Below are 26,616 nucleotides of genomic sequence, written 5' to 3'. Positions count from 1 at the left end.
CTCTGTGTTATCACCAGATCATATTTCACTTAACTACAACAACAAACCAAAGTCATGATGAGCGGAGCCAGGCCTGGAGTCAACAGGTCAGAGGTTTTCAGAGGACCAGAAAGACAACATGGATGAGGAGAGGAGGAGGAGAATCTTTGATTCAGTGCTTACTGCGGGAAAACCTCGGTCACATGACTCCAGATGTCCGGCGGTCCTGCTCCGTGCTGCGTTCTGAAAACACAACCAGTGGGTGTTGACGGACGAGAGTGCGGAGCTGGACTGCAGTGGATCGTAGACCAACTGGGCACAGATCTGGTGGCAGCCCTGTGTGATGTCTGTCTTATATTTGAAAGAAATGGCATTCTAGTTTGCACAAGCACAGTATAACTACATCATCCTGCATATTGTCCAGCTACCAACTACATGAACAAACAAGCAAACTGACTGACAACCTCTAAGGATTTTTATTGATCTATAAAGATTTATTTGTACAACTAAAACAAACAGTCCTTCAGTTTCAACGGCTGGCAGTGCTTACATAGTGTCCATAGTGTTGTGTTTGATATCCAGAATTAATAACCTTTGACCAATCAGAATCAAGTCTATAACACACCTGTGATCAGTAAGAAGCCGGGTTATACATGTTTATATATATATGTTATATTTTTTATGTTTTTGTTTTTGCACTGTCTATTCTGTTACTGTGACACTTGAATTTCCCCGTTGTGGGACGAGTAAAGGACTGTCTTATCTTATCTTATCTTATCTTATCTTATCTTATCTTATCTTATCTTATCTTATCTTATAAAGCATTCAATGAAGGACTTTCTTCTTTCACAGCTTTGCCACAGCAGACGGGCCAAAGAGGAAAAGTTACAGCAGTCCATCAACACACATGGACCATTTCCTACCAGCCACTAGAACACAAGGTACACACACACACACACACACACACACACACACACACACACACACACACACACACACACACACACACACACACACACACACACACACACACACACACACACACACAGATTACAAGAGTAGCAAGTAAACAAAGAACAAACACTGTCCCTCCAGCACATTCATTTTGTTGTTAACTAAACCTCCCTCCTTTCTTCCTGGAAAATCCACTTCTTTCATCCTCTGTTCATTCTTCTCCGTCGTTGTTATGTTTTGTTTTCAGGTAATTTTTCAGCCAACTGCTGCCAATTTAAAGGATAACGAAATCTGAGGCGACGAAAAAGCACACCGAGTCAGCAAGCAGCACTTCAGAGAGACGGGAGGACTGTGAGGGCGACGATGGGATCTGTGAGGATGAGTCGTGTGAGAGCAAGATGGAGACGCTGCAGACACACAACAGAAGACAAACACTGAGAGAGAAAGGGAGAGAGAGAGGCACATGTTCAGCTTTTCCAATCACGTCACTGTGGAGAATTACATTTTGGATTTTATTTTTTGCACACGCTGTTTGTCCGGTCTTGAATTCACATTGACCTCAACAGATTTTAGGATGCGTCGCTCAGTAAGAGCTAAAACTTCACCTGTTTGGAGTGGTTGAGAAATGAGGTAGTAAGTGTTAACACGGCAATTTTTTTAAAATTCTAACGTTGGTGTCTTTGCATTCTTCTCTCAAGTCATTGTCGGGTCATGCTTTATTATCACAGACAGACGGATGCGCTCCTACTGGACGGATCCAACCACTGAGAATCTCTTGTTTACATCAGAGTGGTTGGTCTTGATATTTAAATGAAGCAAGTCAGGATTCACTCCCCAACAACAAAAAAGCATTAATAAATAAGGCTGCCACCGTGTCGCCGGAGAAGTCCTGAAGACCTGGCTCCTTAGATTTGAACTCTGTACATTGAAAAGTAGTTTCTTTATGAAGTTGTGTGGTGTTCATCTTGAGTTATGTCGTGAGCAGAGCCTCAGTATCACTGTGAGACGGCAAACTCTGATTTGTGTCAGTTGTTGAGCCCGTGATAAAGTTCTCTTCTATACTTTAAAATAATTCAGTTTACAGACCGGGTTGTTTTCAGTGCTTTGAAAGGTCGGTGAGTGATATCAAATAGTTTTCTGGAGGCTACTGAAAACTAAAACAGTCAGTATTCATAGATTAAATTAACACCACAAAACAACTTCAACGGTTTGATCATCTTAACTCTGTGACCTTTGAATTGATACATTAGTGTACATGTGAACATGATGTTGAGCGCCATCCTGACCGTTTTTGGACACAGTTTGAGCTTAAAGTTTTTGACGAGGAAGCGCCTCGGGGGATTTGTGATAACTTTGAGGAGAATTAGGTTTAATGCTGCAGTAAAACTTGGGGACATTGGATACTGTATTTAAATAATGTTAATAATAGGCTATATTGTAATCAAAGACTCAGCCACCTTGTATTATATGTTATTTAATTTGTTAGAATAATAAAGCATTTAGAATAAACCTGTTGTTTTCTTTAATTTGTTGTTTGATAATGTCTTGTAGCGCTCTCACAAAAGGAACCCGAGCTGAAATACTGGATGCATTGTCTTGTTTGTTATGTACTTCGTTTAATTCAGTTTTAAGACTCTTACCGAGCTTACCCGTCACACTCACTTCCTTTTTAATCTCACAGCAAGCGAGATACTTTAAGTGCTCACACCAAACTTACACTCACAATGATAGCTTCCAACAGGAGCTGCAGGAGCATGCTACACACAGGGTTGATGAGAACGCAGGTTTTATTGTTGTATTGTATTGAATATGAGGCTGGAGAAGCCATGCCAGCGACACGACAAACAGTGGGCTTAACTGTGCATCTCAGAGGATTACTGCTCTCCAGTGAGTGAAACAAATAATGTGATTACTGATTATTCTCAGACATGACTGGACAAAGTTCAGCTTCCAAAAACAGAAAGCAAACACTGTGTCTTTGTTGAAGTTTAAATAAGACTTAATAATATTAATGACATCTTAAAATGAGGGATTAAGATATTTGATTATTTTTAGAAAGGATACAGAAACTAAAATTTAAAGAAGTAGAGTTAAAGAAGGAAGTATAAGGGTCAGATGAATGGTTGAATAAATTGGTGTGGTATATGAAGATGACAAAACAAAAAATAAACAAACACTACAGTCATGGCCAAAAGTTTTGAGAATGACACAAATATTACATTTTCACAAAGTCTGCTGCTTCAGGGTTTTTAGGTGTTTTTGTCAGATGTTTCTATGGTATAATGAAATACAATTAGAAGCATTTCATAAGTATCAAAAGCTTTTATTGAGAATTACACAGAATTCATGCAATAAGTCAATATTTGCAGTGTTGACCCTTCTTTTTCAAGACCTCTGCAATTCTCCCTGGCATGCTGTCAATCAACTTCTGGACCAAATCCTGACTGATGGCAGTCCATTCTTGCATAATCAGTGCTTGGAGTTTGTCAGAATTTGTGGGTTTTTGATTGTCCACCCGCCTCTTCAGGATTGACCACAAGTTCTCAATGGGATTAAGATCTGGGGAGTTTCCTGGCCAAGGGCCCAAAATCTTAATGTTTTGTTCCCCGAGCCATTTTGTTATGACTTTTGCTTTATGGCAAGGTGCTCCATCATGCTGGAAAAGGCATTCTTCATCACCAAACTGCCCTTGGATGGTTGGGAGAAGTTGCTCTCGGAGGACGTTCTGGTACCATTCTTTATTCATGGCTGTGTTTTTAGGCAAGATTGTGAGAGAGCCCACTCCCTTGACCGAAAAGCAACCCCACACATGAATGGTCTCAGGATGCTTCACTGTTGGCAAGAGACGGGACTGATGGTAGCGCTCACCTCGTCTTCTCCGAACAAGCCTTCCTCCAGATGCCCCAAACAATGGGAAAGGGGATTCATCAGAGAAAATGACTTTACCCCAGTCCTCAGCAGTCCAGTCCCTGTACCTTCTGCAGAATATCAGTCTGTCCCTGATGTTTTTACTGGAGAGAAGTGGCTTCTTTGCTGCCCTCCTTGACACCAGGCCTTCCTCCAAAAGTCTTCGCCTCACTGTGCGTGCAGATGCACTCACACCTGCCTGCTGCCATTCCTGAGCAAGCTCTGCACTGGTGGTGGCCCGATCCCGCAGCTGTAACACCTTCAGGAGACGGTCCTGGCGCTTGCTGGACTTTCTTGGGCGCCCTGGAGCCTGTTTGGCAACAATTGAACCTCTCTCCTTGAAGTTCTTGATAATTCGACAGACGGTTGACTGAGGTGCAATCTTACTCGCTGCTATAAACTTCCCTGTTAGGCCCTTTTTGTGCAATGCAATGATGGCTGCACGTGTTTCCTTGCAGGTAACCATGGCTAACAGATGAGGAACAATGGTGTCATGCACCATCTTCCTTTTAAAGTGTCCAGTCACTCAATCATGACAGATTGATCGCCAGCCTTGTCCTCATCAACACCCACACCTGTGTTAATGTGTGTGACACCTGTGTGTCATTGAAATGATGTTAGCTGGTCCTTTTGTGGCAGGGCTGAAATGCAGTGGAAATGTGTTTTTGGTGATAAAGTTCATTTTCAAGGCAAAGAGGGACTTTGCAATGAATTGCAGTTGAGCTGATCACTCCTCATAACATTCTGGAGTATATGCAAATTGCCATTATAAAAACTGAAGCAGCAGACTTTGTGAAAATTAATAGTTGTGTCATTCTCAGAACTTTTGGCCATGACTGTACATTAAAAACTAAATACATGAAGAAAAATGTGGGAAAAAAAGAAGGAGAAATACAAAATTCAATTTACAAATGTGGGAAAGGGAAATGCAAAAAACTAAGAGGAATGTATATTTTTTTATAAACAGTCTTTTCTAAACAATAATTGTATTATAAATGATAATAATAATTATTATTTTTAGTCTTATGATTATTATTGTTATTATTATTGTAGAAGTTTCAAGGCAGATAACTTATAAAGAGCTCTTTATTCATGCCAGCATGTCTCATTTACATCCAGCCATCATTCAAAATAGTAACATCTAAAAATGAAGGATGCAATATATTTTTTAAAATATAACAGAATTTTTTTTTAAAGGAGTAAGGACGTATAAGGAAGACTAAATAAAACAAAAAGTAAATATTACATAAAAAACTAAATATGTAAGTAAAATGTGGAAAAGAAGGAAAAATACAAAATAAAATTTACAAATGTGGTAAAAGTGAGAAATTTAAGTTTTTTTTAATCAACATATTGTTTTGCTCTGTCTTTTCAACTTAAAAAAAATGTATTATATGTCCTTTTAGAAGTTAAACAGTATATAACTTATAAAGTCATTTATTCATGCCAGCATTTCTAATTTACATACAGCCATCAGTCAAAATAATTACATCTGTAAATAAGGGATTAGATATTTTTTAGAAAGAATAAAAAAATAAAAAATGAAAGGAGTAAGGAAATATAAAGAAGACAAAATTAAAAAAAGAGTAAACACTAGATCAATAACTTAATATGGAAATAAAATGAGGAAAAACAAGGAAAAATACAAAATAAAATTTTCACAAATGTGAAATGAAGATGAGGAATATAAGTTTTTTTTAATGAATATATTGTTCTAGTCTGTCTTTTCAAAATGAATGACTAACATAATGAAATGTTGTTAAAACCATATGTTCATGGCAGCATTTCTTATTTGCATCCAGCCATCCATCAAAATAATTACACCTGAAAATGAGGGAATTGTTTTTTTAGAAAGAATAAGAGAAATAAAAATTGAAAGGAGTAGAAGAAAAAATAAAACAAAGAATAAACACTACATTATTATTATTATTAATAAGGATGATGCATTTTATTTAAAAGCACCTTTCTCAACACTCAAGGTCACTTAAAACACAATTTATAAAATAACAATAAAATAAATAAAAAACAACAAGCAAAAGTAACACCAATTTAAAATGAAGCAGTGGAAATTAAACAGAGAATGCATTTTTAAACAGATGGGTTTTGAGTTTTGATTTGAAGAGGGATAGAGACTCAATATTTCTGATGTCTGGTGGGAGTGAGTTCCAGAGTTGGGGAGCAGAGCGACTGAAGGCTCTGCTCCCCATAGTGCTGAGACAGGCAGGTGGCACAGAGAGGTGGAGGGAGGAGGAAGACCTGAGGGAGTGAGAGGGGGTGGCAGTGTGGAGGAGATCAGACAGATACAGGGGGAGGTTGTGGATGGCTTCTAGTGATGATGCAGGCTGCAGAATTCTGGACCAACTTACTAAATATGTAAATAAAATGTGGAAAAACAAGAACTTGATTAAATGTAAATTATTTTATTTTGTCATATGTATATATATATATTTTTTTGAATGAGCATTGTATTATATACAGATTAGTATCCTTTTTTTGTCTGATTTAATTATTCGTTTTGTTTTTACTAAGTTGAGATCCTAGATTAAATTCTTTACTATTTTAAATGATTTTATTTGTATTTGTTTTTATCATGGTTTTTATTTGAGGTGCACTTCCTCTCCGAACCAGCAGGGGGCGGTACTTCATCCATTGCAAATTCGCACCGGAAGTGGGAAACTACAGCAGAGACAACCAAAACAGGAGGCGCGACTTCAGGAAGGGAGACATTATTCAAAGTGAGAAGTTAGTTTCTGTTGAATGTGTTATATTCTGATGTTTAAACTGCATTAAAACATAATCTTTGAGTAATCACCACCAACTGTTAAACGACCAACCCTCTGCTGTGTCGACCGTTAGTGGTTAAAGGTCGAAGTCTAATTGTCATCTCTCTGCTGTAGACTGATGTTAGCTCTCTGTGGGTTCAGATCATAGACTGTATACAAGGTTCAGGTAGATGTTTGAAGGTTTATTATCACCATGTGTAACTGTGATCATGTGATCTAACTGTGTCAGTCTCTCTGCTGTATTGTGGGTTCAGATCATAGACTGTATACAAGGTTCAGGTAGATGTTTGAAGGGTTATTATCACCATGTGTAACTGTGATCATGTGATCTAACTGTGTCAGTCTCTCTGCTGTATTGTGGGTTCAGATCATAGACTGTATACAAGGTTCAGGTAGATGTTTGAAGGGTTATTATCACCATGTGTAACTGTGATCATGTGATCTAACTGTGTCAGTCTCTCTGCTGTATTGTGGGTTCAGGTCATAGACTGTAGAAAAGGTTCAGGTAGATGTTTGAAGGGTTATTATCACCATGTGTAACTGTGATCATGTGATCTAACTGTGTCAGTCTCTCTGCTGTAGACTGATGTTAGCTCTCTGTGGGTTCAGATCATAGACTGTATACAAGGTTCAGGTAGATGTTTGAAGGGTTATTATCACCATGTGTTACTGTGATCATGTGATCTAACTGTGTCAGTCTCTCTGCTGTATTGTGGGTTCAGGTCATAGACTGTATAAAAGGTTCAGGTAGATGTTTGAATGGTTATTATCACCATGTGTTACTGTGATCATGTGATCTAACTGTGTCATTCTCTCTGCTGTATTGTGGGTTCAGGTCATAGACTGTATACAAGGTTCAGGTAGATGTTTGAAGGGTTATTATCACCATGTGTAACTGTGATCATGTGATCTAACTTTGTCAGTCTCTCTGCTGTAGATTGATGTTAGCTCTCTGTGGGTTCAGATCATAGACTGTATACAAGGTTCAGGTAGATGTTTGAAGGGTTATTATCACCATGTGTTACTGTGATCATGTGATCTAACTGTGTCAGTCTCTCTGCTGTAGATTGATGTTAGCTCTCTGTGGGTTCAGGTCAGACTGTAGAAAAGGTTCAGGTAGATGTTTGAAGGGTTATTATCACCATGTGTTACTGTGATCATGTGATCTAACTGTGTCATTCTCTCTGCTGTATTGTGGGTTCAGGTCATAGACTGTATACAAGGTTCAGGTAGATGTTTGAAGGGTTATTATCACCATGTGTAACTGTGATCATGTGATCTAACTTTGTCAGTCTCTCTGCTGTAGATTGATGTTAGCTCTCTGTGGGTTCAGATCATAGACTGTATACAAGGTTCAGGTAGATGTTTTAAGGGTTATTATCACCATGTGTTACTGTGATCATGTGATCTAACTGTGTCAGTCTCTCTGCTGTAGATTTATGTTAGCTCTCTGTGGGTTCAGATCATAGACTGTATACAAGGTTCAGGTAGATGTTTGAAGGGTTATTATCACCATGTGTTACTGTGATCATGTGATCTAACTGTGTCAGTCTCTCTGCTGTAGATTGATGTTAGCTCTCTGTGGGTTCAGATCATAGACTGTATACAAGGTGCAGGTAGATGTTTGAAGGGTTATTATCACCATGTGTAACTGTGATCATGCGATCTAACTGTGTCAGTCTCTCTGCTGTATTGTGGGTTCAGGTCATAGACTGTATACAAGGTTCAGGTAGATGTTTGAATGGTTATTATCACCATGTGTAACTGTGATCATGCGATCTAACTGTGTCAGTCTCTCTGCTGTAGATTGATGTGAGTTCAGGTCATAGACTGTATACAAGGTTCAGGTAGATGTTTGAAGGGTTATCATCACCATGTGTAACTGTGATCATGTGATCTAACTGTGTCAGTCTCTCTGCTGTAGATTGATGTGAGTTCAGATCATAGACTGTATACAAGGTGCAGGTAGATGTTTTAAGGGTTATTATCACCATGTGTAACTGTGATCATGTGATCTAACTGTGTCAGTCTCTCTGCTGTATTGTGGGTTCAGGTCATAGACTGTAGAAAAGGTTCAGGTAGATGTTTGAAGGGTTATTATCACCAAGTGTGACTGTGATCATGTGATCTAACTTTGTCGGTCTCTCTGCTGTAGATTGATGTTAGCTCTCTGTGGGTTCAGATCATAGACTGTATACAAGGTTCAGGTAGATGTTTGAAGGGTTATTATCACCATGTGTAACTGTGATCATGTGATCTAACTGTGTTTTGTTTTAATGGTCGTTTCAGAGTGATGTCAGGACCGATGGGAGACAGTCATCGGAGGTTTCTGCAGGCCATGATGGGCAGAGGGATAGTTGATGAACAAGAAGCCTCGAAGCTCCATCAACACTGCTGTGGGGCACAAAACAGTGAGTCTTATTGAACCAACAGGGAGGCTGGGATTTAGTACATTTTAAATATCTAGGAACCACCAGATCAACCAGGAGCTGCATGGTGTTTGGCTTCTCCGGTGTTCATGAAGTCCCCTCTGAATGCTGAACTGTTATCGCCTTGGATAGAGAGAGTGAAACATCAGACTTCTTGAGACTTATCCTGTTTTTTTTCTCTTTGTTTTGCAGAACAGTGCACCCCCGACCAGCTGAAAGACTTCATTGATGCCATCAACTCACAGCTGCAGCCGTTGTTCATGGAGATCAGAAAAGGGAAGTCTGAAGACACTGGGCAACAATTTTACGCCTTGGTTAGTGGTTGTAGTTTCTCCCCCGGCATTCCTGTGACCACTTTAAGGATTTCAATCTCTGAGTGGCTGTAGCTTCTATTTAACTGAAGGTCCTTGAAAGTCAAACCCACACAAAGACCTTTTTATTCAAGGAAAAGGAACAACAGTCCAACATGTCCCAAGTGATGTAAATGATTTAATTTGAGTTCATTTGATTAGGACAATGCACATTGATTAAAATTTGAACAGTGTGCCTCAATGTAAATATGCCGGGATTAGCACAGTAGCTAAATTTCATCCGTAGTCCTAAAGGCAGGCACTTATATAAAACATAAAACAACAAGATTTAAAATGACAGGATGTCACAAGACAGTTAACAGGACTCTACATGGACTGACTTACAAACAGATTTTACCTACAAAACTTTTGTGACTTTATAAAAACAGGATGGAAGGTGAGGCCAAAGCCCCGGGAATGGCATCAAGTGAGGAAACAGATTATTCATGTGTTCATGACTGGTTTGTTTTTAATGTTGAAGTGTTTTTTTTAAAGGTACAGTAGTTCTCAAGCTCCCTAGTCTGAGCTGGTAGTTTGTTCAAGGACTGTGTGCCTCTGACAGAACCTCTGACTGAATTTGTTTTTACGTCTCGGTTAGGGATGACCACAATCAGTCGATTATCGATTAATTGATGTTAAGAAATTACTCGAAACACGCATTTTTGTTATCAATTTTCGGTCACGTGGAACAAACATCATGTGGTCGTATATTACACTCATCTATCAGGGAGATGTTTTAAGTTTAAAGCATATAGGGTTGCGCACAGCGGAGACGCTCAGCTGGTGGCTGCTGCTGCACGTCAGGTCTCCACGTGCGCTTTTTAAAAAGAGGATCAATACAAAACTGCTGCAAACACTGACACAAAGGTTGACAGCTTTAAACAGGATATTTCCACCTTTAGATACGAAGGCAACAGACAGGTGGGAAATTCAGGTACGCTATGTTTGCAGAGCAGCAACATCAGAGCCGTCTGAGCTTTTCTGCAACTGGACTGATTATGACCCGGTTGCGCTCCCGGCTGACACCTGACCGAATACACATGATTATTTTTCTCAATAGGAACGACCCAAGTGGTTTCATCTGCACCAGTGGTGGTCTTGTTACACAAATAGAACACAGCACGGCGGCAACCCTCTGCGACCCAAGCTTCAGTAATGATTGTGGACACTAAGGGTTGCTTAATCATTAGCATCACCCCACAGAGTTTTTTTGGCGTCATGGTGAGATGGTCCCTCTCCATCTAAGTGTGTTAGGTCTCTCTCTCCTTCTCTTTCCCTGTCCCTTTGTATATCCTTATGTAATCTTTCTTTCACTTTCTCTTATTTAATTTTTTTTGGCCCACCTAGGTGTGCACGCCCTCTTTTACAGAACATGATATTAGCTGTCAATAAAAGATAGGCCAGAGTTCTAAGAGGGATGGTGATGGTCGCATGCACACAGTCACAAGCACAGAAGAAAAAGGTTTTCTTTCTTTTCTTTTGCTGCAAGAATAAATTGCATTAATATTTGACAGTTTGTGACAAACATGACACAAACCAGAAATATATATGCAGACTAGAGAAAGAAAAAAAAAAAGAAAAAGAACAAGTAGACAGAAAACTGGACACTGTGAGTCAATCAATCAATCAATCAATCAATCTTTATTTGTATAGCGCCAAATCACAACAAACGTTATCTCAAGACGCTTTTACAAACATAGGAGGTCTAGACCACTCTATGTCAAATTATGAACAGAGACCCAACACCAAGACAGGGTAAGACTCAGTCTGACCCCACCTTAATCCATCATGAGCATTGCACATTGCAGTATTTAGCTAGTTACAGTGGAGAGGACAAACTTCCTTTAACAGGCAGAAACCTCGAGCAGAACCAGACTCATGTTAGACAGACATCATACCTCGACTGAGTTGGGTCTGGAAAGACAGATAGAGGGGAGTAAGAGAGAGAGGTGATAGTGATGAGACGAGTCGTAGAAGCTGTTGTCGCTGGAGTCCAGCACGTCCGTATCAGCTGGAGTCCAGATCGTCCACAGCAGGAGGACGTCTACGGCAGCTCAGAGGAATCTACGAGACAAGGGAGCTCAGGGACTCCAGAAAGGTCTATGGTTAGTAACTTTAATGGGACAGGCAGAGTTAAAGTAAGTGATGAAGGGGTTGGGGGGAAGAGGGTGAGCTAGGATCCCAGTGTGTCAGTGTGCCAGTTCCCCCGGCAGTCTAGGCCTATAGCAGCATGACAAAAGCTGGTCCAAGCCTGATCCAGCTCTAACTATAAGCTTTATCAAAAAGGAAAGTTTTAAGTCTACTCTTAAAAGTGGAGAGGGTGTCTGCCTCCCGGACCCTGACTGGTAGATGATTCCAAAGGAGAGGGGCCTGATAACTGAAGGTTCTACCTCCCATACTACTTTTAGAGATTTTAGGTACAACTAGCAAGCCTGCATGTTGGGAGCGTAGAGTTCTAGAGGGGTAATAGGGCACTATGAGCTCTTTAAGATACGAGGGTGCCTGATTTTTAAGAGCTTTGTAGGTTAAAAGAAGGATTTTAAATTCTATTCTACATTTTATTGGGAGCCAGTGTAGAGAAGCTAGCACTGGAGAAATGTGCTCCCTCTTCCTAGTCTGTCTCCTCTGAGTCTGAAGTCATTTTCTGTTAGTATTATGAGCCTTCACTTTATAAGATTATGTCCGCGTAGAATATTTTAATGAGTCTGATCTTTGATATTCTGTGTGTCAAACGTGTGCCCGTATTCAATCCCGTCAGTTCTATGCATTTTGTTGCTGTAGAAGATAAAATGTAGGGGGAAAACAACCTATTTGACATTGTTTTTGACGTAAGAATAATAATGTTTTTTTTAATCAATTAATCAATAATTGATCGTTAACATTTCTAAAAATCCATCATGGAAAATACTTACAATGTACATCCCTACTCTCGGCACATCACAGCCTCCTCTTATTTGTGCTCTAGTATTTATCATATTGTGTTTGTTTTTTTTTCTTTTATAAATTTGATCAGTGATGGAGGGACAAGCCCATTTCAAACTTTAAAAACCAGACAGATGTCAGTATAGGTTTGAAAATGTTCAATGTTAAAAATATACTTCCTGACTATGTTGCAATAATGGAAATGGAGGTTTCCTGTCTATATTTTGACGGTCTTCTTAAAGAGAGACTTGAGTGGTTTTAACGTGCTGGCTGTTGTGTGTGACCATTGACCAAGATACTTGAAGTGTTCCACCACGTCAAGTCTGTCTCCGTTTATCAAAACACATGGTTGCTGTTGGCCCTCAAAGTAAAGCTCAAAGTAAGCTGTGATCATCCGTGTTTGATGGTTGCTCACTCTGCCCAGGATTCAGCACTAAGTCAAATAAAAAACAAACTTTGATAAGCATTTAAGTTTGTTTAGTATCTAATCAGTGAGTGAATGTGTTTTCAAAGTATGTGGAGCCTCAAAGTATCACCTTTCATTGAGATTCACTTTAATCCTGTGCAGGTAAACATGGCCATGACTGATGTCACCAGGCTGTCTTCAGATTACGCCGACAACGAGCTGGAGCTGTTTGTAAAAACGGTGAGTAAATCCCTCACTGTGTTTTGTGGAGGCTGAAGCAGAATGAAACGTCAGCTGATTGATAAACTAGTCCCAATTTAAGAATCACAGTGATGCATTCGGGTGCCAGTCCAACAGTCCGAAAAGAAAGAAACAGACTTCATCTGTTCTTTCTAGAAAACTCTGCTGAAAACCCCAAAAATGCAAGTTTGAGAATTTCAGTAATTCCAAGATATTTACATCTATGGATGTAAAGAAGATGTCAGTGATTATATCTTCTTAAACAGGTTTTGTTTATATTTTATGCTTTGCCCTTTTTTTTTAGACGACAACACGACGATTCAAAGTATCTTTTTTTATAGTTCTTGCATCCAGATCTGCATCAGACCAAAACTGTGCTGCAACATCAGACTCCACTAAAACAATCATCCAGTTTTATTCTTGAACATGTGAAACCTCATCCAGGTTTCACAGCTGTTTTCAGTCACACCTTGTGTCAGTCAGTGCCAGACTTTGAAAGCCAAAAGTTTCAGAGTTTCCAGGTGGTCTCGAACACGGTACCACATAAAGTCCTTACAGACCAGACTAATGTTCCCTATTAACCTCTCTGTCTGGAACTACACTCCACACTCTGCTGCTCTGTTTCGATCCTTTGTCCACAACCCGAGACAGAGTTCACTCTGCCTCTGTTGAATTCCTGTCACCTGTGACGCCATGATTTCATATAAAACATATAAAGTAAGTTAAAATGTCCACAACAAAGGACATCAAAAAAATGATGGGTTAAACTTTTGTGCATATCGTTTAAAAACTGCGTTGAGAGCTTTTCTTCACCTGAAGGAACAAGCATCATAAATGTGTTTTATAACTAGAAACATCTCTTGCCTGATAACATGTGGTTGCTGAGACGATAGCCTGTTAGAAAAGACTGAACTCTTGTTGTGAATCACACACCTAATGATAATTCACTTGAGAAGCCAGGATGTCCTCTACACGCTACAACAGGTCTCAGTATGAAAGCTTATAAGGTGTATAAGGTGCATAGGGAGACTTACAGTTGTGCTCATAAGTTTACATACCCTGGCAGAATTTATGATTTCTTGGCCATTTTTCAGAGAATATGAATGATAACACAAAAACTTTTCTTTCACTCATGGTTAGTGGTTGGGTAAAGCAATTTATTATCAAACAACTTTGTTTACTCTTTTTAAATCATAATGACAACAGAAACTACCCAAATGACCCTGATCAAAAGTTTACATACCCCAGTTCTTAATACCGTGTATTGCCCCCTTTAGCATCAATGACAGCTTGAAGTATTTTCTGGTAGTTATGGATGAGGTTCTTTATTTTCTCAGATGGTAAAGCTGCCCATTCTTCTTGGCAAAAAGCCTCCAGTTCCTGTAAATTCTTGGGCTGTCTTGCATGAACTGCACATTTGAGATCTCCCCAAAACGGCTCAATGATATTGAGGTCAGGAGACTGAGATGGCCACTCCAGAACTTTCAACTTATTCTGCTGTAGCCAATGACAGGTGGACTTGGCCTTGTGTTTTGGATCATTGTCATGTTGGAACGTCCACGTACGTCCCATGCGCAGCTTCAGGGCTGATGAGTGCAAATTTTCCTCCAGTATTTTCTGATAACATGCTGCATTCATCCTGCCATCGATTTTGACCAAGTTTCCTGTTCCCTTGTAGCTCACACATCCCCAAAACATCAGCGATCCACCTCCGTGTTTCACAGTAGGAATAGTGTACCTTTCATCATAGGCCTTGTTGACTCCTCTCCAGATGTAACGTTTATGGTTGTGGCCAAAAAGTTCCATTTTGGTCTCATCACTCCAAATGACTTTGTTCCAGAAGTTTTTGGGCTTGTCTCTGTGCTGTTTGGAGTATTGTAAGCGGGATGCTTTGTGGCATTTGCGTAGTAATGGCTTTCTTCTGGCGACTCGACCATGCAGCCCATTTTTCTTCAAGTGCCTCCTTATTTTGCATCTTGAAACATCCACACCACTTTTTTTCCGAGAGTCTTGTATTTCAGCTGAAGTTATTTGTGGGTTTTTCTTTGCATCCCGAACAATTTTCCTGGCAGTTGTGGCTGTAATTTTTGTTGGTCTACCTGAACGTGGTTTGGTTTCTACAGAATCCCTCAGTTTCCACTTCTTTATCAGAGTTTGAACACTGCTGACTGGCATGCTCAGGTCCTTGGATATATTTTTATATCCCTTTCCTGTTTTATACAGTTCAGTTACCTTTTCCCGCAGATCCTTTGACAATTCTTTTGCTTTCCCCATGACTCAGAATCCAGAAGCGTCAGTGCAGCACTGGATGAAACATGTAAGGGTCTGTCAGGAGCCCAGAAACTCACTGACCTTTTACACGCACACACTGATTACAAGCTGACAGATCACGGTGAGGATGGTTACCTTTAATAGCCATTCAAACCCGTTTGTGTCAACTTTGTATACATGTTATCAGGCCAAAATCACCAGGGTATGTAAACTTTTGATCAAGGTCATTTGGGTAGTTTCTGTTGTCATTATGATATAAAAAGAGTAAACACAGCTGTTTGACAATAAATGGCTTCACCTGACCACTAACCATGAGTGAAAAAAAAGATTTTCTCTTATCATTCATATTCTTTGAAAAATTGCCAAAAAATCACAAATTCTGCCAGGGTATGTAAACTTATGAGCACAACTGTATGTCCACTACAGAGGCTCTAAATGAACTCCTGGGTCAGAGGAGGTTAAATGAGTTCTTTCTTCAGACTGACCCGATGTTCTGATTTAGATGAACCTGATTGTCAGCTCTGAAAACGGCAAGGCGTCCTCCACTGACATCCTGAACAGTACCGACACCCTGACCACCAAAAAGCTGAAGAAGAGCGAGACGGAGCATCTCCTGAACCGACTCGTGCAGGACAAGTGGCTCAACGAGGTAACGTTCACGTTCTGTGTGACACGCCTACGTTTCAGAGGGAAACTTAAGCACCTTTGTGAAGGTGTGTCATTTCAAGCTAAGCTAAACCTCTCCACACTATGGTGTCATATTTGCATTAGAGCCATCTCATGAAAAGAAGAGTAATCCCCAAAATCTCTCACTGCTCCTTTAAAATCAGTGATGCAGATTTTTAACATTTTGATTCATCATGAACTTCTGGGTTTAAACTTTGTCACATTTAAGAGCTGTGACGTCTCTAAAAACACTCATTTTCACTATTAGTGAGAAAGAATCAGAGTAAAACACGTCAAACAGGAAATCATTTATTAAGCAGGTGAATTACTCCAAACATTTCAAACCTTGTACCCTGATTCTCTAACCAGAGATCCAGTAGCTTCTTCTTTTGTGTGTTTGATGTCTCTTCATTCCTTCATTGATTCAGAAAAGGGGAGACTACACTCTGTCCACCAGATGTGTCATCGAGATGGAGCCCTACATCCGCACCATGTATCAGGACCAGGTCAAGGTGTGCCACATGTGTCACGACATCGCCATCCAGGTCAGTGTGACTCACATCAGAGTAATTACAGACTGTTCTTCTTTCTGAAGAAGACACATACATGTAGACACTTCATACAAATACAGATGATTTTATGATTTCATAACAAGATCTGTTCCAGGAGTTTATTCTCAGAATGAAACTCATCTGATGTTTTTATTCCTCAGTGTCAGATCTGTGAGAATCCTACATGTGGAATAAAAATACACAACCCGTGTGTGGCCAAATACTTTGAGGGCCGAGCCGAGCCTCAGTGTCCCGCCTGTGGTGAGTTTTGGCCACATGAAATCCCAGGTATTTAATATTGAATTATTGTGACATGCTTTCTTATTTTGCATGAATCAGTGCGATTAAACAAAGAGGAAAACATGACACAGCATTTTTCTTATTCTGTTACGTGTTTGTTGCAGAAATCGGACGACCCCGCTCTCGGTCCAGAAGATGAAGAAAGGTTTTCTTCATGTGCACATTTTTTAGTATATTTGAGCAAAACTTTATTATAACCTGAAGTGTTGATGTATAAATTGTTTTAACATTATTTTTTAACAAATAAAGAATATAAACTCACTGAAGAATGATTGTCCTTTTTGTTTGTTCACATATATTTTTTTCCATCAGTTGTTCTTTTTTCTTCCACTTCATCTCCTCATCTCACAAAATGATTCAGAAACATCATGAAGATTGTGATAATCCAGTTTTGTGATTTGTTTTGCATCACTAAACTCGTTTAATCCATGTTTATTTTACAGACATCTCTCTTCCAACAAAAACAAACAAAAAGGGTCCGGATCATTTTGTTGTCAGAGAATAAATGGCTCTACAGAACCAGAGGAGGCTCATTTAAAGGTTGTCTGTCTCACAAAGTGTATATTCTTTAAACATCACTCAAACGTTAATAATTTATAATAATCATTTAATTTGTAGAGAACTTTTCAAAAACGGGATTCACATGGGCAGCAAAATAAAACAGGCAGTTCATAAAAACACACAAGTCAAGATAAAGAAATACTACATATTTTAAAAGACAGAAAACTCTCCTAAAAGAACTCTAAAGGAATACAACTATTTAAAAATATATTTCTGAAGACGGTTAAAATAAGATTCAGATCAAATCTGGTAAGAATCTGTGATAAAAGTATGTTTTAAGAAGTTCTCCTTTAATGTCACGTTTAAAAAAGAAAACTGCTGAGTAAATTTAAACATGCATTAAAGCCAGCAGGAGACTCTGCTCTGCTCTCTGCATGTTCCTGTCTCGGTGAGAAAACTCAGCTCTTAATCATGTTTCTTTTTTCAACAAGAAACAAATGATGGATTCTTTTGAACTAACTCAAACTGTGACTCAGTTTATAATCCTCTCATGACAACATGTCAAAAAGTCCTTGTGCAAGAACGCCACTTTAATTACGTCAGAAACAAACAGCAAACAATCTAAACAATCAAAACTGCAGCTTCAGTCAACGCTTGAAGTTTAGGAGTGAATTAAGACAGCATGCAGTTGAAGGTGTTTGTTAGTGTTGTGTTTTTTTGAGAAATTGCTGCATGTAAACATTAAACCTGTCTCTGAAACCAAACTAGAAACCTTCACTGTGAGTAAGAACAGTTTATGTCACATCAGTCTGACATGCCGGGTCTGTAATCTGAGTAAAAGTTTGATCTAAAAATGTCAAAACAGCAGAAACAGTTAATTTCCTTGAGCTTGAGGTGATACTAAAAACATTTATGTTGTATTTGTTTTGTCAGCCGTCACAAACCCTGAAAGATTGAGCTTCTCTTTGGTGCAGAATCGTCCTAACTAAACGTGACACAGAGAGAAAAACAGAGGACAAGAAAAACGACACAATCTGCATTTGCATCGCTCACACACTCACACTGTCGCTGAAACCTTAAAGCAGTTTATGTCATGAAAACTTGTTCAGGGTATCAGATTATATTTGCCAGAGAGGAGCACTGATCTAGTATCTTCAGTGTAACAATGTACTTGATCGCCTTTCTAAACCAGGGGTAGAATAAAGCGTAGATGAGAGGGTTCAAACACGAGTTAAAGTACACCAGCCAGGACACGATGGCCCAGGAGGACGCGCTGTTTGAGATGTCTTGTCCTGCAAGAGACGGGTAGTAATACGGACAGAAGCTCATCAGAAACATCAGAATGACCACGCCCAGAGTCCTCGCTGCCTTCCTCTCTGACCTCTTAGCAGTGATTGTAACCTTACCCACCGCAGCCACCGTAACGTGAGACTGCATCGCACGAGCCTGAGACACGGCTACAACAAAAACCCTCATGTACAAAACCACAATTATCAAACAAGGGCCTATGAAGGTGAACACAAGGTCCACAGTTCCAGAGACGTAGTTAATCACCACCAAACACTCCCCAAAGCAGGAGTTGTGTCTATCAGGCTGACTGAGATGCTCCTTTAGGATCAGCCCGTTGTAGAGCAGAGAGCAGGCCCAGCACATGCACACTGACAGCTCCACCCGGCTGCGGGTGATCTGAGTGGAGTACTGCAGAGGGTAACAAATAGCAACATAGCGATCAATGGATATAAGCACCATGTTCCCCACAGACGCTGAGGTGAGAGTGAAGCCAATAATGTACGACAGAGCGCACATGAGATCTCCAAGCAGCCAGCAGGTTTCTATGAACCGCAGCGTCTCCACCGGCATCACCAGCAGCCCCACCAGGAGGTCTGAGATGGCCAGGGAGAGCAGGAGCAGGTTGGTGGGGGTGTGGAGCTGCTTGAAGTGGGAGATGGAGATGATGACCAGCAGGTTGAGGACTACAGTGAGGACAGTGATGCAGGAGAGCAGAGAGTAGAGGAGGACGGCCTCAGTGCGAGGACGCATTACACCTGTGCAGGACAAATTCAGCAGCTGAGGGAAGCAGAGCTCGGCTCGCTCCACATCGTCTGTCATCATCCTGACCTCCTGCTGAGCTCAGTGAGCATACACACACATCACAGCTCACTTATCTCTGACTGCTCCTCTTCTCCCCTCTCATCCTCTTCATCACTGCCTGCTCGAGGCCAATAGGATGCTCGTCAGGACTTTCTTTACCTCTTCTTACTCATGATGTAATCCTCTTCCTCTCCCTTGATTACCCCCCCCCCCCCCCCCCCTCCTTCTGTCTAATGCCACTGTTACATGATGCAACATGGTTGTTTCATGCAACTGATGGAAACTTTCCTCTGAACTGTGAAGTCCTGATTATCTTGTTTTGTTGAAGATGTGAGTAGGCTGCACTGAAACACACAATGAAGAATGTGCAAAGCTGTAAAGCGTCTGTGAGCAGTCAGCTGAATCTAAGGCCAAACATGGCCGATTGAGCTATGTGCATGGTTATTTGAGCGACTCATGTTTGTGAGAACAACCGCAGAACTGACCTAAAAGACCCTGACCTTCATGCCAGAAGCAAAAACCTGTTTTACCTGGAATGGTTAAGACTCAGCTCGCTCACCCAAGGTCTCATTTTCTCCTGAAATCGTCTTGTCAGTTTTGCAGCTCCCATCATTAAAGCATCCAGAGCTCCTGACTTCAAACCGCTTCAGGATTCAGACTCACTCCAGAGTGGCTCACACTTCTCTTGTTTGTGTTTCTGAAGGCTGAGGGCTCAGTCAGCATTTTCTCCTGAGATGTAGATTGATCTACATTAGATAAATCCATCAATCCATCCATTATCTTGAGCGCTTATCCCATTCAGGGTCACAGGGGGGTGGAGCCAATCCCAGCTGACTTCGGGCAGAAGGCAGGGTACACCCTGGACAGGTCGCCAACCTATCACAGGCAAACATGGAGAGACAGACAACCATTCACACACACTCACACTCACACCTACGAGCAATTTAGAGTGACCGATTAGCCTGGAGAGCATGTTTTTGGACTGTGGGAGGAAGCTGGAGTACCTGGAGAGAACCCACGCATGCACAGGAAGAACATGCGGTAACACTTTACAATAAGGGTCCCTTAATTAGCGTTAGTTAATGCATTATTAAGCATTAATTAACAGTTTCATAATAGTTTAATAATCGTTATAATGTATTACCTAACATTAACTAACACATTAGTTAGTGCATTAATAAGCAGTTAATTAATGTCCACTGCTCAGAGTTAATTAATACATTATTAAGCATTAATAAAAGTTACAAAACTTATTTAGTTAACCATTAGTGAATGCTTTCTGGACCCTTATTGTAAAGTGTAACACATGCATCACTTAAGTAACACATTATAAATGCTAAACTGCCTCATAAGCATAAGCATAAGCGTGTGCATCACTTTCAAGTGTCCTCTGGAAACACTTGTGTTGTGTTGCTGTCTATTTGCAGCGTGTTTTTCTAATGTATTGTGTTGTGGTCTTTGCATTGCGTTTTCTAAATGCTGTGCATGTGTTGGCAAATTGATGAAGATGTTTTCTTAATTTGCTTGTGTTTTGTCTTTTTGCATGTGTTTTCTTAAGTTGCAGTGCTGTGAGCTCTCAGGGCCACCATACTTCTCTGTGCCAGTTGAGATGTTATCTGTGATTATCTGTTTTATTCTAAATAAAATGTGTTAAATTCTTTACATGTGTTGCTTCAACTACATTTCAACTCATTTTGCTTCAGCGTATGTGTGACCTAAGGGATACATGTGTTACACTTTACAATAAGGGTCCAACAAGCATTCACTAATGCTTAATTATGGTTAAGTAATGCTTATGAGGCAGTTTAGCATTTATAATGTGTTACTTAAGTGATGCATGTGTTACACTTTACAATAAGGGTCCAGAAAGCATTCACTAATGGTTAACTAATTAAGTTTTGTAACTTTTATTAATGCTTTATAATGTATTTATTAACTCTGAGCAGTGGACATTAATTAACTGCTTATTAATGCATTAACTAATGTGTTAGTTAATGTTAGGTAATACATTATAACGATTATTAAAATATTATTAAACTGTTAATTAATGCTTAATAATGCATTAACTAACGCTAATTAAGGGACCCTTATTGTAAAGTGTTACCGAACATGCAAACTGCACACAGAAAGGCACTGGCTCGACCGGAGACTCAAACCAGGAACCTTCTCTCTGTGAGGCAACGGCGCTACCCACTGCACCACTGTGCAGCCCCAGATTAATCCGATGTATTCATATTTTAAAAATACATATTGAGTTGAAATGTTAAGTGACAGCACTAAAGGTGGGAGTGTTGGAGTAATCTCTGGATGAGATGGCAGGCTGCCCTGAACGACGTGTTAAAAAAAGTCACTTGAGAATTCAGTGAGAGCTACACAAGATCAAATCGTGACATCACCTGTTGGTGAATTTTCTTAAAAGATCAAATTTGACATTTTAAAAAGAGAAACACAACTTTTATGAACGGCAACAGTGAATATACAACAACCCGAGACAGAGTTCACTCTGCCTCTGTTGAATTCCTGTCACCTGTGACGCCATGATTTCATATAAAACATATAAAGTAAGTCAAAATGTCCACAACAAAGGACATCAAAAAATGATGGGTTAAACTTTTGTGCATATCGTTTAAAAACTGCGTTGAGAGCTTTTCTTCACCTGAAGGAACAAGCATCATAAATGTGTTTTATAACTAGAAACATCTCTTGCCTGATAACATGTGGTTGCTGAGACGGTAGCCTGTTAGAAAAGACTGAACTCTTGTTGTTAATCACACACCTAATGATAATTCACTTGAGAAGCCAGGATGTCCTCTACACGCTACAACAGGTCTCAGTATGAAAGCTTATAAGGTGTATAAGGTGCATAGGGAGACTTATGTCCACTACAGAGGCTCTAAATGAACTCCTGGGTCAGAGGAGGTTAAATGAGTTCTTTCTTCAGACTGACCCGATGTTCTGATTTAGATGAACCTGATTGTCAGCTCTGAAAACGGCAAGGCGTCCTCCACTGACATCCTGAACAGTACCGACACCCTGACCACCAAAAAGCTGAAGAAGAGCGAGACGGAGCATCTCCTGAACCGACTCGTGCAGGACAAGTGGCTCAACGAGGTAACGTTCACGTTCTGTGTGACACGCCTACGTTTCAGAGGGAAACTTAAGCACCTTTGTGAAGGTGTGTCAGGTCAAGCTAAGCTAAACCTCTCCACACTATGGTGTCATATTTGCATTAGAGCCATCTCATGAAAAGAAGAGTAATCCCCAAAATCTCTCACTGCTCCTTTAAAATCAGTGATGCAGATTTTTAACATTTTGATTCATCATGAACTTCTGGGTTTAAACTTTGTCACATTTAAGAGCTGTGACGTCTCTAAAAACACTCATTTTCACTATTAGTGAGAAAGAATCAGAGGAAAACACGTCAAACAGGAAATGATTTATTAAGCAGGTGAATTACTCCAAACATTTCAAACCTTGTACCCTGATTCTCTAACCAGAGATCCAGTAGCTTCTTCTTTTGTGTGTTTGATGTCTCTTCATTCCTTCATTGATTCAGAAAAGGGGAGACTACACTCTGTCCACCAGATGTATCATCGAGATGGAGCCCTACATCCGCACCATGTATCAGGACCAGGTCAAGGTGTGCCACATGTGTCACGACATCGCCATCCAGGTCAGTGTGACTCACATCAGAGTAATTACAGACTGTTCTTCTTTCTGAAGAAGACACATACATGTAGACACTTCATACAAATACAGATGATTTTATGATTTCATAACAAGATCTGTTCCAGGAGTTTATTCTCAGAATGAAACTCATCTGATGTTTTTATTCCTCAGTGTCAGATCTGTGAGAATCCTACATGTGGAATAAAAATACACAACCCGTGTGTGGCCAAATACTTTGAGGGCCGAGCCGAGCCTCAGTGTCCCGCCTGTGGTGAGTTTTGGCCACATGAAATCCCAGGTATTTAATATTGAATTATTGTGACATGCTTTCTTATTTTGCATGAATCAGTACGATTAAACAAAGAGGAAAACATGACGCAGCATTTTTCTTATTCTGTTACGTGTTTGTTGCAGAAATCGGACGACCCCGCTCTCGGTCCAGAAGATGAAGAAAGGTTTTCTTCATGTGCACATTTTTTAGTATATTTGAGCAAAACTTTATTTTAACCTGAAGTGTTGATGTATAAATTGTTTTAACATTATTTTTTAACAAATAAAGAATATAAACTCACTGAAGAATGATTGTCCTTTTTGTTTGGTCACATATATTTTTTTCCATCAGTTGTTCTTTTTTCTTCCACTTCATCTCCTCATCTCACAAAATGATTCAGAAACATCATGAAGATTGTGATAATCCAGTTTTGTGATGTGTTTTGCATCACTAAGCTCGTTTAATCCATGTTTATTTTACAGACATCTCTCTTCCAACAAAAACAAACAAAAAGGGTCCGGATCATTTTGTTGTCAGAGAATAAATCGCTCTACAGAACCAGAGGAGGCTCATTTAAAGGTTGTCTGTCTCACAAAGTGTATATTCTTTAAACATCACTCAAACGTTAATAATTTATAATAATCATTTAATTTGTAGAGAACTTTTCAAAAACGGGATTCACATGGGCAGCAAAATAAAACAGGCAGTTCATAAAAACACACAAGTCAAGATAAAGAAATACAACATATTTTAAAAGACAGAAAACTCTCCTAAAAGAACTCTAAAGGAATACAACTATTTAAAAATATATTTCTGAAGACGGTTAAAATAAGATTCAGATCAAATCTGGTAAGAATCTGTGATAAAAGTACGTTTTAAGACGTTCTCCTTTAATGTCACGTTTAAAAAAGAAAACTGCTGAGTAAATTTAAACATGCATTAAAGCCAGCAGGAGACTCTGCTCTGCTCTCTGCATGTTCCTGTCTCGGTGAGAAAACTCAGCTCTTAATCATGTTTCTTTTTTCAACAAGAAACAAATGATGGATTCTTTTGAACTAACTCAAACTGTGACTCAGTTTATAATCCTCTCATGACAACATGTCAAAAAGTCCTTGTGCAAGAACGCCACTTTAATTACGTCAGAAACAAACAGCAAACAATCTAAACAATCAAAACTGCAGCTTCAGTCAACACTTAAAGTTTAGGAGTGAATTAAGACAGCATGCAGTTGAAGGTGTTTGTTAGTGTTGTGTTTTTTTGAGAAATTGCTGCATGTAAACATTAAACCTGTCTCTGAAACCAAACTAGAAACCTTCACTGTGAGTAAGAACAGTTTATGTCACATCAGTCTGACATGCCGGGTCTGTAATCTGAGTAAAAGTTTGATCTAAAAATGTCAAAACAGCAGAAACAGTTAATTTCCTTGAGCTTGAGGTGATACTAAAAACATTTATGTTGTATTTGTTTTGTCAGCCGTCACAAACCCTGAAAGATTGAGCTTCTCTTTGGTGCAGAATCGTCCTAACTACACGTGACACAGAGAGAAAAACAGAGGACAAGAAAAACGACACAATCTGCATTTGCATCACTCACACACTCACACTGTCGCTGAAACCTTAAAGCAGTTTATGTCATGAAAACTTGTTCAGGGTATCAGATTATATTTGCCAGAGAGGAGCACTGATCTAGTATCTTCAGCGTGACAATGTACTTGATCGCCTTTCTAAACCAGGGGTAGAATAAAGCGTAGATGAGAGGGTTCAAACACGAGTTAAAGTACACCAGCCAGGACACGATGGCCCAGGAGGACGCGCTGTTTGAGATGTCTTGTCCTGCAAGAGACGGGTAGTAATACGGACAGAAGCTCATCAGAAACATCAGAATGACCACGCCCAGAGTCCTCGCTGCCTTCCTCTCTGACCTCTTAGCAGTGATTGTAACCTTACCCACCGCAGCCACCGTAACGTGAGACTGCATCGCACGAGCCTGAGACACGGCTACAACAAAAACCCTCATGTACAAAACCACAATTATCAAACAAGGGCCTATGAAGGTGAACACAAGGTCCACAGTTCCAGAGACGTAGTTAATCACCACCAAACACTCCCCAAAGCAGGAGTTGTGTCTATCAGGCTGACTGAGATGCTCCTTTAGGATCAGCCCGTTGTAGAGCAGAGAGCAGGCCCAGCACATGCACACTGACAGCTCCGCCCGGCTGCGGGTGATCTGAGTGGAGTACTGCAGAGGATAACAAATAGCAACATAGCGATCAATGGATATAAGCACCATGTTCCCCACAGATGCTGAGATGAGAGTGAAGCCAATAATGTACGACAGAGTGCACAAGAGATCTCCAAGCAGCCAGCAGGTTTCTATGAACCGCAGCGTCTCCACCGGCATCACCAGCAGCCCCACCAGGAGGTCTGAGGTGGCCAGGGAGAGCAGGAGCAGGTTGGTGGGGGTGTGGAGCTGCTTGAAGTGGGAGATGGAGATGATGACCAGCAGGTTGAGGACTACAGTGAGGACAGTGATGCAGGAGAGCAGAGAGTAGAGGAGGACGGCCTCAGCGCGAGGACGCATTACACCTGTGCAGGACAAATTCAGCAGCTGAGGGAAGCAGAGCTTGGCTCGCTCCACATCGTCTGTCATCCTCCTGACCTCCTGCTGAGCTCAGTGAGCATACACACAAATCACAGCTCACTTATCTCTGACTGCTCCTCTTCTCCCCTCTCATCCTCTTCATCACTGCCTGCTCGAGGCCAATAGGATGCTCGTCAGGACTTTCTTTTCCTCTTCTTACTCATGATGTAATCCTCTTCCTCTCCCTTGATTACCCCCCCCCCCCCCCCCCCCTCCTTCTGTCTAATGCCACTGTTACATGATGCAACATGGTTGTTTCATGCAACTGATGGAAACTCCTCTGAACTGTGAAGTCCTGATTATCTTGTTTTGTTGAAGATGTGAGTAGGCTGCACTGAAACACACAATGAAGAATGTGCAAAGCTGTAAAGCGTCTGTGAGCAGTCAGCTGAATCTAAGGCCAAACATGGCCGATTGAGCTATGTGCATGGTTATTTGAGCGACTCATGTTTGTGAGAACAACCGCAGAACTGAACTAAAAGACCCTGACCTTCATGCTGGAAGCAAAAACCTGTTTTACCTGGAATGGTTAAGACTCAGCTCGCTCACCCAAGGTCTCATTTTCTCCTGAAATCGTCTTGTCAGTTTTGCAGCTCCCATCATTAAAGCATCCAGAGCTCCTGACTTCAAACCGCTTCAGGATTCAGACTCACTCCAGAGTGGCTCACACTTCTCTTGTTTGAAGG

The 26,616-nt window shown here is 40.4% G+C and overlaps 5 protein-coding genes across 11 annotated transcripts in view; 3 read left to right on the top strand and 2 right to left on the bottom strand.

Annotated features, from left to right (window-relative positions):
• vps37a (VPS37A subunit of ESCRT-I) overlaps window positions 1–2,442 on the top strand; it is a 31,707-nt gene extending 29,265 nt beyond the window's left edge. For 2 of the 3 annotated variants that reach the window (XM_034687666.1, XM_034687667.1), the window contains exons 11-12: window positions 832–920; window positions 1,181–2,442. In XM_034687666.1, the coding sequence (XP_034543557.1) occupies window positions 832–912 (81 nt within the window). In that variant the 3' untranslated portion in view covers window positions 913–920; window positions 1,181–2,442. The remainder of the gene's footprint in view (window positions 1–831; window positions 921–1,180) is intronic. The other variant, XM_034687668.1, reaches the window with a different exon arrangement.
• A 4,026-nt stretch (window positions 2,443–6,468) lies between these two features.
• Window positions 6,469–17,024, top strand: LOC117816650 (non-structural maintenance of chromosomes element 1 homolog). 4 transcript variants are annotated; one of them, XM_034689016.1, is made up of 8 exons: window positions 6,469–6,575; window positions 8,913–9,034; window positions 9,245–9,366; window positions 12,893–12,970; window positions 15,744–15,890; window positions 16,336–16,452; window positions 16,620–16,719; window positions 16,863–17,024. In XM_034689016.1, the coding sequence occupies exons 2-8, from the start codon at window positions 8,917–8,919 to the stop codon at window positions 16,895–16,897; spliced, it is 717 nt and encodes a 238-aa protein (XP_034544907.1). In that variant the 5' UTR covers window positions 6,469–6,575; window positions 8,913–8,916; the 3' UTR covers window positions 16,898–17,024. The 4 variants fall into 4 exon arrangements, with proteins under 4 accessions (XP_034544907.1, XP_034544904.1, XP_034544906.1 ...); XM_034689013.1 differs by having other exon boundaries at window positions 16,620–16,746; XM_034689014.1 differs by having other exon boundaries at window positions 6,473–6,582; window positions 16,620–16,746.
• Window positions 17,025–18,372: 1,348 nt separating this feature from the next.
• Window positions 18,373–19,371, bottom strand: LOC117815495 (trace amine-associated receptor 13c-like). The gene has a single exon (XM_034687246.1). The coding sequence runs from the start codon at window positions 19,369–19,371 to the stop codon at window positions 18,373–18,375; it is 999 nt and encodes a 332-aa protein (XP_034543137.1).
• A 2,914-nt stretch (window positions 19,372–22,285) lies between these two features.
• On the top strand, window positions 22,286–23,568 carry LOC117816651 (non-structural maintenance of chromosomes element 1 homolog). Of its 2 annotated transcripts, none has more exons than XM_034689018.1 (4): window positions 22,286–22,461; window positions 22,907–23,023; window positions 23,191–23,290; window positions 23,434–23,553. In XM_034689018.1, exons 1-4 carry the CDS (start codon window positions 22,315–22,317, stop codon window positions 23,466–23,468), a joined length of 399 nt encoding a protein of 132 aa, XP_034544909.1. In that variant the 5' UTR covers window positions 22,286–22,314; the 3' UTR covers window positions 23,469–23,553. The 2 variants fall into 2 exon arrangements, with proteins under 2 accessions (XP_034544909.1, XP_034544908.1); XM_034689017.1 differs by having other exon boundaries at window positions 22,287–22,461; window positions 23,191–23,317; window positions 23,434–23,568.
• A 1,375-nt stretch (window positions 23,569–24,943) lies between these two features.
• Window positions 24,944–25,939, bottom strand: LOC117815494 (trace amine-associated receptor 13c-like). The gene has a single exon (XM_034687245.1). The coding sequence runs from the start codon at window positions 25,937–25,939 to the stop codon at window positions 24,944–24,946; it is 996 nt and encodes a 331-aa protein (XP_034543136.1).
• Between the last annotated feature and the right edge of the window lie 677 nt (window positions 25,940–26,616).

Source organism: Notolabrus celidotus, chromosome 7, assembly GCF_009762535.1.
Source record: "Notolabrus celidotus isolate fNotCel1 chromosome 7, fNotCel1.pri, whole genome shotgun sequence".
Classification (NCBI taxonomy): domain Eukaryota; kingdom Metazoa; phylum Chordata; class Actinopteri; order Labriformes; family Labridae; genus Notolabrus; species Notolabrus celidotus.
This window is presented reverse-complemented; position numbering and strand designations above follow the sequence as displayed.